Source organism: Pecten maximus, chromosome 10, assembly GCF_902652985.1.
Source record: "Pecten maximus chromosome 10, xPecMax1.1, whole genome shotgun sequence".
Classification (NCBI taxonomy): Eukaryota; Metazoa; Mollusca; class Bivalvia; order Pectinida; family Pectinidae; genus Pecten; species Pecten maximus.
The window spans coordinates 967,372-978,507 of record NC_047024.1 but is presented as its reverse complement, the minus strand read 5'-3'; the positions used below and the strand labels follow the sequence as shown (position 1 = coordinate 978,507).

Sequence of the window (11,136 nt, the reverse complement as noted above, 5' to 3'; positions counted from 1 at the left end):
CGTGTTTTACACGTGACCTGGTACATCCTTTGTTCTTTGTGTTATACTGTTAACATTATTTTTCTTACCAGACGAAACAGCTGTATCATATCGCAAATGTTGCATGTTTGGCCTTGTGCAACGATCCAACAATACACCATCCCTACTCTGTGTATTTATGAATTGAAATAAGAATGGAAGGTTTGTCGTTGATGAGAAATATGTGATATAATAAATCATTAAAACAAATTAACTTAAAATGCTACCAGCACATTAGAAATGAATGTCCCGCTCCAACTGCGTTCGACATATCACTATGGCCCGTACGGACACACGTTATCTAGTTATAGAAATAAAAAATGGGGTCATTAGTTAAACTCAAAGATAATACAATAAATGTAGCTGTCCTTAGAACGACCCAGTTATCACTCTTCTGACATCTGAGGTATGTTTGGCTGGCAATCTATTTAAGGTGCCTCGCGCACAACTCTAACCGTAACACTTAACCTTACCCTAACCCCAATCAGACCAAACCTAGACAGGACCAGACACAGTCCAACCTGGCGTCCCTACGATGTGACGAACTAATACATAGGAAGGAAACACATTATATTTGGTAATTCGATAATGAGGAAAACCATACGTTTGCCCGATAATTAGGTATCCCGGATGTGTTAGGAGTGTAAGGGAACATATCTAGACTGCAGTCTTTAGGATTGTAGCTGGTTAAACTCTCCTATCGACCTTCTTGGGATTAGATCGTTGTGGAATTAATTTCATTAATAAAATGGTAATCGAAAAAAACATAAATTGACTGCTATAGGGATCATCCTAAAGGAATAGCAAAGCTGGAAAAACTCCTCAAGTATGGGCTATATTGACTGTGAAGTACAGGTGTACCACGAGTCCACGACTCATAACCTCTGTAGTCGAATTACAATGAAATGAGAACACGGTAAAATTGGGAGATCATTTTTATTGAAGATCAAATATCAAACAATAAATTATCTAAATCAATCTGAGGGATTTCTGAGTCACTGGGATACAAATTCACGGATACGAAATGATCTAATACACACACTGGTACTTAAGTTTGAGATATTTGTATGTGCCTCGACACGGATCACCGAACACGGAGTTTGCAGCCTTCACGGTACAGGTGTGATGACCTTGACAGTATTTCTTGACCCGGTCGACACATCCGGACGCACTACAGCTTATGTCCATCATTTTCCCGTACCTACTACACGTGGATCTGTCCGTTCGTCCGTAAGAGGCGAACAGTATGTTTACCTTCATGCTTGACGGACATTTAATCGTCGTACTGCTTGATTCGCAAATTGTCCTAGAGTACGTCTTTGGTTTTTGATAGGCTGAAAATGATAAATACCATACTATATTTGTGAGTACCGTACACTGTTTTGATGCATGTTTTAGTGTACTTATGGAAAAAATCAATATATCTATAAAACATATAACTTATATTTATAATACACACAATGCATAAGTACATGTCGTAAATGTTTAGAATATACATTTGATCGCTTTAAATCGACAAAGATTAATTAAAGTAAGTATAGTACAGAAATCAGCATTAACTACTGATACAAAAACAAACGTCCTTGTTTAACACGCTTCAGTGACATCGTAAAGTAAACGTGTATCTGACCAAGAGATGAATATTTAACTCACCAACACATCGGTACTTGACGTCGAGGTATTTGTATGTTCCTCTGCAGGGATCACCAAACACTCTGTTGGACGCGTACAGCCGGCAGCTTCTTTTGCCTTGACAGCTATCTTTGACTTTGTAGAATGATTTGCTGGATGCGCATTTCGTTGTGCGGATGTTCTTGCTATAACACGTGTTAGGATCAGATCGGCCATAATCAGCCGACAAGATGTCCAGTACTTGACCACGTCGACAGGACAAAGTACTTTTCTTCCTCTCACATGTAATACTTCGCTGGATGCCTGTAACGAAAGTCACCAATCATAAGTAATGAGGATATGTCAACGGACGATCGTGTTGGTTTATATAGCGTCACTCTACAACCAAGATTACGTTTTGATATTGTAAAGTCATCATAATTTTAATTATCAAAATTATATCGTATTTGAAGGGATTCAAAGAATACATATAGTTCATGATTCCGGAGGCTTAAAACAGATTAAGGGTGCCGAGTCGTAGTGAAATAAATGATTTCTCGGATTCAAAGTGAGAATGACTGATGTAATGTCACGTTGTACTTGCTAACTGTATTGTATATGATAATCACGTGCATTTCCACCAGTCACGTGATCACTAAGTATATTACTTACCAGCCGGTGCGGTTTTCTTGCACACATATCGAACACTAAGGTACTTGTATGTTCCTCGACAGGGATCCCCGAACACCTTGTTGGACGCACGCACTTTACATGATTGAAGCCCGTTACACGACCGTTTGACCACATTGAGAGACTCTCGGGAGGAGCAGTAGGTGGTTCGAATCTTCTTACTCGGACACGTGGCATGGTCACTTCGGCCATATCTGGCCGTTATTATGGAGAGGGTGTATCCACGACTGCATTTCAAATAAGCTGTCTTATTTTCACATGTTGTCTTTTTCCTTATGTTCGGAACACAATGGACCACTGCAAAATGTAACATAGACTTGTATTAATGTAATATATATGTCTGTAAAAAAACTATAGAATTACTTTGAAACTACTGTATGATATAGTTTTTTTTTTATTATCTAATTTACACTGTATATATTAATATATTTTAAGTTACTTAATTCATCATTAGCAAAGCTTTACAAGACAGAAGGCTTACCTGTGATCGCTATTGCGAGCGTTAACAGGGCTAGGCTGGATCTCATTGTGATATCAGGTAAATGAATGAAGTTTGGAGCTACTTACTGCTTATATAGATAATACCTTGTTCACCCAACCGTGGACACGGAAATCAGAGACAGGTGAGGAGGAACACTTACGCGGTTTTTCTAGGTCATTAATTACGTCACAAGGAAAATCAAAATAAAACAAATGCGTCGTCTATCAACAGGTATAGTGACGGTGTTTGAGAATTAATGATAATATGCTAATGAAGGAGGTTGATCTTAAAGGTATTTGTACAGTTTACGTCACAGATGATGTCATTTCTTATAAAATACCAGCAATTGTGACAATGATTTACAACGCATTGTATTGTGTACATGTAAAGATTGTCCAATCACGTCCGTCACATGTAAGTCTATGTATGTAAATTCATGACTGATAAAAAGGCTACGTTCTGAGAAATGACGTTGAGTGTTGATTATTTCTGTGAATGATAAAAACAAGGAGATTAAACGCTTCATCACTAGTTGAAATTAATTGTTTTTGTACTTACGTTGATTTTATTTGATGTAAATACTTATAAAACAAAATAGTGTTTATATGGTATGTTATAGAATATCACAGAGTTTTACAAAAGACACAAACAAGTTATGACACCTAGGGCTTGTCAGTAACGTTAGGGACACCACACAGCTGTTTCATACCTCCGGGACTCACTGATGCTAAGATACGTTTATGTAACTGAGAGGCAACGGCGAAAACTTTAAATAACTGGTCAAAAGAATTGTTAAGGAGAGGTGCAATTGCCCAATCATCTATCAATTTCAAGGAGAGGTGCAATTGCCCAATCATCTATCAATTTCAGGATGTCGTTATCCATAAAGTTCATCTGTTCAGTAAACATTTGTAAGGTATGTTGTACGTGAAGGAAACAAATGATCTAATGGTCGCGGTCATTCAAAAAAAAAATATTTAAACCACGGTGTCGGCTAGACATTCATAAACATTTCTTTAGCCAAAGAATAATAGACTCCTGGAATAGTTTACCAGACAGTGTTGTTGATGCTGATTCTGTATTTAAATTAGAAATCATTTTAGATGAACACTGGAAAAATAAGCGCTTATCTAATTGTATTAAGAATTGCAATTCTTACATGAAGCCAACTGCACCGAAGTATTTATATTTATGATTGTTTTACATTAGTATACATGATATGGATATATAGGCTTTCAGCCTGTGTCCATCATATATGCTATTAAATGCTGTATAGAGAATGCTGAATATAACCAATTGTCAACCCCTCTTCCGCGAGACAATTTCTGTCATGAAAATGAACTGTGAATAATGAAAAAAAAATGTAGATGATATATACATAAGCAAAAACATATCTAATTGAGACATAATAATAACAGAAACATTATAACAGCATTTTGTATTTACTGAGCCTTACGTAATAATTGGAAAATCACAAAATGAAGCTGCTAAGTACTTCATAATGAACAAAAAGTCATGTCCTTTAACAATTGATCTATCAGTACATATACTTGGTAGATGTCACCAATAAACCTCATACACTGTAAAGGAGTGTATACACAAAGACTGGAATAGAGAGATGCTATTGTACAATGATATCCTGGTATTACTGTAGATTTGTGATTTTAACGCCAACTTTGTTGTATTCATTAACTGTACCATAATCGTAATCCTTTCTGGCGATAACCTCTTTGTCATTACATCGTCATTCCCGGTATTGTTTACTACTGATAAATGTTTCCTTGTAAGCCTGCTGACCCTCGTCGTCCCCCTGTTGTGTATAATGTATTGTAAATTGCTTTAATCTGTAACTATATCAGACAATATAACGATCGTTTGATGTATGTTCTGTTTGGTATCTCCGTATTGTTCAACTTAGATATTTACAAACTTATATTGAATGCATGGTGTCATTTGTAACCTCCATTTTAGTTATTATTTTCGAGCCATACACTGTAATTGTTTGACCGTTATTTTCCAGCCATCATTGTATAATATTTACCATTGTATGGCACTGCCACTATATAACCCTACCAATTCAGTTGCGAGTTCACCAGCCTATGAACTGCCAACAGGAAGTGATCTCTGCTACTGGTAAGCGCGGGAAATTTGAATTTGAAAATTTTAAAACAAAAATCGCATGACAAATAAAAAATCGCAGATGGTAAATATAAGAATTGAACGGCTTTTAGTTGGCATTCATAGTCAATATGAATGCCAACTGGACAGAGGCAAATTCCATGAAGCGCGCTAGCAGTAGCAGTGCCATACAATGGTAAATATCATTGTATGACCGTTATTTTCCAGCCATCATTGTATGACTGTTATTTTCCAGCCATCATTGTATATTTACCATTGTATGGCACTGCCACTATATAACCCTACCAATTCAGTTCCGAGTTCACCAGCCTATGAACTGCCAACAGGAAGTGATCTCTGCTACTGGTAAGCGCGGGAAATTTGAATTTGAAAATTTCAAAACAAAAATCGCATGACAAATAAAAAAATCGCAGATGGTCAATATAAGAATTGAACGGCTTTCAGTTGGCATTCATATTGACTATGAATGCCAACTGAAAGCCGTTCAATGCTTAAATGACCGTTATTTTCCAGCCATCATTGTATCACCGTTATTTTCCAGCCATCATTGTATCACCGTTATTTTCCAGCCATCATTGTATCACCGTTATTTTCCAGCCATCATTGTTTGACTTTTATTTTCCAGTCATCATTGTATCACCGTTATTTTCCAGCCATCATTGTATCACCATTATTTTCCAGCCATCATTGTATGACCGTTATTTTCCAGCCATCATTGTGTGACCGTTATTTACCAGCCATCATTGTATGACTGTTATTTTCCAGCCATCATTGTATGTATCACCGTTATTTTCCAGCCATCATTGTATGACCGTTATTTTCCAGTCATCATTATATATTTACCATTGTATGGCACTGCCACTATATAACCCTACCAATTCAGTTGCGAGTTCACCAGCCTATGAACTGCCAACAGGAAGTGGTCTCTGCTACTGGTAAGCGCGGGAAATTTGAATTTGAAAATTTCAAAACAAAAATCGCATGACAAATAAAAAATCGCAGATGGTAAATATAAGAATTGAACGGCTTTCAGTTGGAATTCATAGTCAATATGAATTATTGAAGCTAGCCGCTTCATGGAATTTGCCTCTGTCCAGTTGGCATTCATATTGACTATGAATGCCAACTGAAAACCGTTCAATGCTTAAATGACCGTTATTTTCCAGCCATCATTGTATCACCGTTATTTTCCAGCCATCATTGTATCACCGTTATTTTCCAGCCATCATTGTATCACCGTTATTTTCCAGCCATCATTGTTTGACTTTTATTTTCCAGTCATCATTGTATCACCGTTATTTTCCAGCCATCATTGTATCACCATTATTTTCCAGCCATCATTGTATGACCGTTATTTTCCAGCCATCATTGTGTGACCGTTATTTACCAGCCATCATTGTATGACTGTTATTTTCCAGCCATCATTGTATGTATCACCGTTATTTTCCAGCCATCATTGTATGACCGTTATTTTCCAGCCATCATTGTATGACCGCTATTTTCCAGTCATCATTATATATTTACCATTGTATGGCACTGCCACTATATAACCCTACCAATTCAGTTGCGAGTTCACCAGCCTATGAACTGCCAACAGGAAGTGGTCTCTGCTACTGGTAAGCGCGGGAAATTTGAATTTGAAAATTTCAAAACAAAAATCGCATGACAAATAAAAAATCGCAGATGGTAAATATAAGAATTGAACGGCTTTCAGTTGGAATTCATAGTCAATATGAATTATTGAAGCTAGCACGCTTCATGGAATTTGCCTCTGTCCAGTTGGCATTCATATTGACTATGAATGCCAACTGAAAACCGTTCAATGCTTAAATGACCGTTATTTTCCAGCCATCATTGTATCACCGTTATTTTCCAGCCATCATTGTATCACCGTTATTTTCCAGCCATCATTGTATCACCGTTATTTTCCAGCCATCATTGTTTGACTTTTATTTTCCAGTCATCATTGTATCACCGTTATTTTCCAGCCATCATTGTATCACCATTATTTTCCAGCCATCATTGTATGACCGTTATTTTCCAGCCATCATTGTGTGACCGTTATTTACCAGCCATCATTGTATGACTGTTATTTTCCAGCCATCATTGTATGTATCACCGTTATTTTCCAGCCATCATTGTATGACCGTTATTTTCCAGCCATCATTGTATGACCGCTATTTTCCAGTCATCATTATATATTTACCATTGTATGGCACTGCCACTATATAACCCTACCAATTCAGTTGCGAGTTCACCAGCCTATGAACTGCCAACAGGAAGTGGTCTCTGCTACTGGTAAGCGCGGGAAATTTGAATTTGAAAATTTCAAAACAAAAATCGCATGACAAATAAAAAATCGCAGATGGTAAATATAAGAATTGAACGGCTTTCAGTTGGAATTCATAGTCAATATGAATTATTGAAGCTAGCGCGCTTCATGGAATTTGCCTCTGTCCAGTTGGCATTCATATTGACTATGAATGCCAACTGAAAACCGTTCAATGCTTAAATGACCGTTATTTTCCAGCAATCATTGTGTGACCGTTATTTACCAGCCATCATTGTGTGACCGTTATTTTCCAGCCATCATTGTATGACCGTTATTTTCCAGCCATCATTGTATGACCGCTATTTTCCAGCCATCATTGTATGACCGTTATTTTCCAGCCATCATTGTATCGCCGTTATTTTCCAGCCATCATTGTTTGACTTTTATTTTCCAGTCATCATTGTATCGCCGTTATTTTCCAGCCATCATTGTATCACCGTTATTTTCCAGCCATCATTGTATCACCGTTATTTTCCAGCCATCATTGTTTGACTTTTATTTTCCAGTCATCATTGTATCACCGTTATTTTCTAGCCATCATTGTATGACCATTATTTTCCAGCCATCATTGTATGACCATTATTTTCCAGTCATCATTGTATAACCATTATTTTCCAGCCATCATTGTTTGACCGTTATTTTCCAGCCATCATTGTATCACCGTTATTTTCCACCCAACATTGTATAACCATTATTTTCCAGCCATCATTGTTTGACCGTTATTTTCCAGCCATCATTGTATGACCGTTATTTTATATCCATCATTGTATGACCGTTATTTTATATCCATCATTGTATGACCGTTATTTTATATCCATCATTGTATGACAATTATTTTCCAGCCATCATTTTATAACCGTTATTTTCCAGCCATCATTGTATAAGTTATTTTCCAGCCATCATTGTATGACCGTTATTTTCCAGCCATCATTGTATCACCGTTATTTTCCAGTCATCATTGTATCACCGTTATTTTCCAGCCATCATTGTATGACCATTATTTTCCAGCCATCATTGTATGACCGTTATTTTCCAGTCATCATTGTATCACCGTTATTTTCCAGCCATCATTGTATGACCGTTATTTTCCAGTCATCGTTGTATCGCCGTTATTTTCCAGCCATCATTGTATGACCGTTATTTTCCAGCCATCATTGTATGACCGTTATTTTCCAGCCATCATTGTGTGACCGTTATTTACCAGCCATCATTGTGTGACCGTTATTTTCCAGCCATCATTGTATGACCATTATTTTCCAGCCATCATTGTATGACCGTTATTTTCCAGCCATCATTGTATGACCGCTATTTTCCAGCCATCATTGTATGACCGTTATTTTCCAGCCATCATTGTATCGCCGTTATTTTCCAGCCATCATTGTATCGCCGTTATTTTCCAGCCATCATTGTATCACCGTTATTTTCCAGCCATCATTGTATCACCGTTATTTTCCAGCCATCATTGTTTGACTTTTATTTTCCAGTCATCATTGTATCACCGTTATTTTCCAGCCATCATTGTATGACCATTATTTTCCAGCCATCATTGTATGACCATTATTTTCCAGTCATCATTGTATAACCATTATTTTCCAGCCATCATTGTTTGACCGTTATTTTCCAGCCATCATTGTATCACCGTTATTTTCCACCCAACATTGTATAATCATTATTTTCCAGCCATCATTGTTTGACCGTTATTTTCCAGCCATCATTGTATGACCGTTATTTTCCAGTCATCATTGTATCACCGTTATTTTCCAGCCATCATTGTATGACCGTTATTTTATATCCATCATTGTATGACCGTTATTTTATATCCATCATTGTATGACCGTTATTTTATATCCATCATTGTATGACATTATTTTCCAGCAATCATTGTATGACCGTTATTTTCCAGCCATCATTGTATAAGTTATTTTCCAGCCATCATTGTATGACCGTTATTTTCCAGCCATCATTGTGTGACCGTTATTTTCCAGCCATCATTGTGTGACCGTTATTTTCCAGCCATCATTGTATGACCGTTATTTTCCAGCCATCACTGTATCGCCGTTATTTTCCAGCCATCAGTGTATCACTGTTATTTTCCAGCCATCATTGTATCACCGTTTTTTTCCAGCCATCATTGTGTGACCGTTATTTTCCAGCCATCATTGTATGACCGTTATTTTCCAGCCATCATTATATGACCGTTATTTTCCAGCCATCACTGTATCGCCGTTATTTTCCAGCCATCAGTGTATCACCGTTATTTTCCAGCCATCATTGTATGACCGCTATTTTCCAGCCATCATTGTATGACCGTTATTTTCCAGCCATCATTGTATGACCGTTATTTTTCAGCCATCATTGTATCACTGTTATTTTCCAGCCATCATTGTATCACCGTTATTTTCCAGCCATCATTGTATGCCTGTTATTTTCCAGCCATCATTGTGTGACCGTTATTTTCCAGCCATCATTGTATCACCGTTATTTTATATCCATCATTGTATGACCGTTATTTTCCAGCCATCATTGTATCGCCGTTATTTTCCAGCCACCATTGTATGACCGTTATTTTCCAGCCATCATTGTATGACCGTTATTTTATATCCATCATTGTATGACAATTATTTTCCAGCCATCATTGTATCACCGTTATTTTCCAGCCATCATTGTATGACCGTTATTTTCAAGCCATCACTGTATCGCCGTTATTTTCCAGCCATCAGTGTATCACCGTTATTTTCCAGCCATCATTGTATGACCGCTATTTTCCAGCCATCATTGTATGACCGTTATTTTCAGCCATCATTGTATCACTGTTATTTTCCAGCCATCATTGTATCACCGTTATTTTCCAGCCATCATTGTATGACCGTTATTTTCCAGCCATCATTGTATGACCGTTATTTTCCAGCCATCATTGTATGACCGTTATTTTCCAGCCATCATTGTATGACCGTTATTTTATATCCATCATTGTATGACAATTATTTTCCAGCCATAATTGTATGACCGTTATTTTCCAGCCATCACTGTATGACCGTTATTTTCCAGCCATCATTGTATGACCGCTATTTTCCAGCCATCATTGTATGACCGTTATTTTCCAGCCATCATTGTATTGCCGTTATTTTCCAGCCATCATTGTATGACCGTTATTTTCCAGCCATCACTGTATCGCCGTTATTTTCCAGCCATCAGTGTATCACCGTTATTTTCCAGCCATCATTGTATGACCGTTATTTTCCAGCCATCATTGTATGACCGTTATTTTATATCCATCATTGTATGACAATTATTTTCCAGCCATAATTGTATGACCGTTATTTTCCAGCCATCATTGTATCGCCGCTATTTTCCAGCCATCATTGTATGACCGTTATTTTCCAGCCATCATTGTATGACCGTTATTTTCCAGCCATCATTGTATGACCGTTATTTTATATCCATCATTGTATGACAATTATTTTCCAGCCATAATTGTATGACCGTTATTTTCCAGCCATCACTGTATGACCGTTATTTTCCAGCCATCATTGTATGACCGCTATTTTCCAGCCATCATTGTATGACCGTTATTTTCCAGCCATCATTGTATTGCCGTTATTTTCCAGCCATCATTGTATGACCGTTATTTTCCAGCCATCACTGTATCGCCGTTATTTTCCAGCCATCAGTGTATCACCGTTATTTTCCAGCCATCATTGTATGACCGTTATTTTCCAGCCATCATTGTATGACCGTTATTTTATATCCATCATTGTATGACAATTATTTTCCAGCCATAATTGTATGACCGTTATTTTCCAGCCATCATTGTATCGCCGCTATTTTCCAGCCATCATTGTATGACCGTTATTTTCCAGCCATC

At 37.3% G+C, this 11,136-nt stretch overlaps 1 protein-coding gene across 1 annotated transcript; it reads right to left on the bottom strand.

The window, feature by feature from the left end:
• Positions 1-939: 939 nt before the first annotated feature.
• On the bottom strand, positions 940-2,923 carry LOC117336501 (L-rhamnose-binding lectin CSL3-like). Its single transcript, XM_033897093.1, has 4 exons — positions 2,801-2,923; positions 2,302-2,616; positions 1,672-1,953; positions 940-1,352 (listed from the first exon to the last, which is right to left on the bottom strand). The coding sequence occupies exons 1-4, from the start codon at positions 2,844-2,846 to the stop codon at positions 1,048-1,050; spliced, it is 948 nt and encodes a 315-aa protein (XP_033752984.1). The 5' UTR covers positions 2,847-2,923; the 3' UTR covers positions 940-1,047.
• Between the last annotated feature and the right edge of the window lie 8,213 nt (positions 2,924-11,136).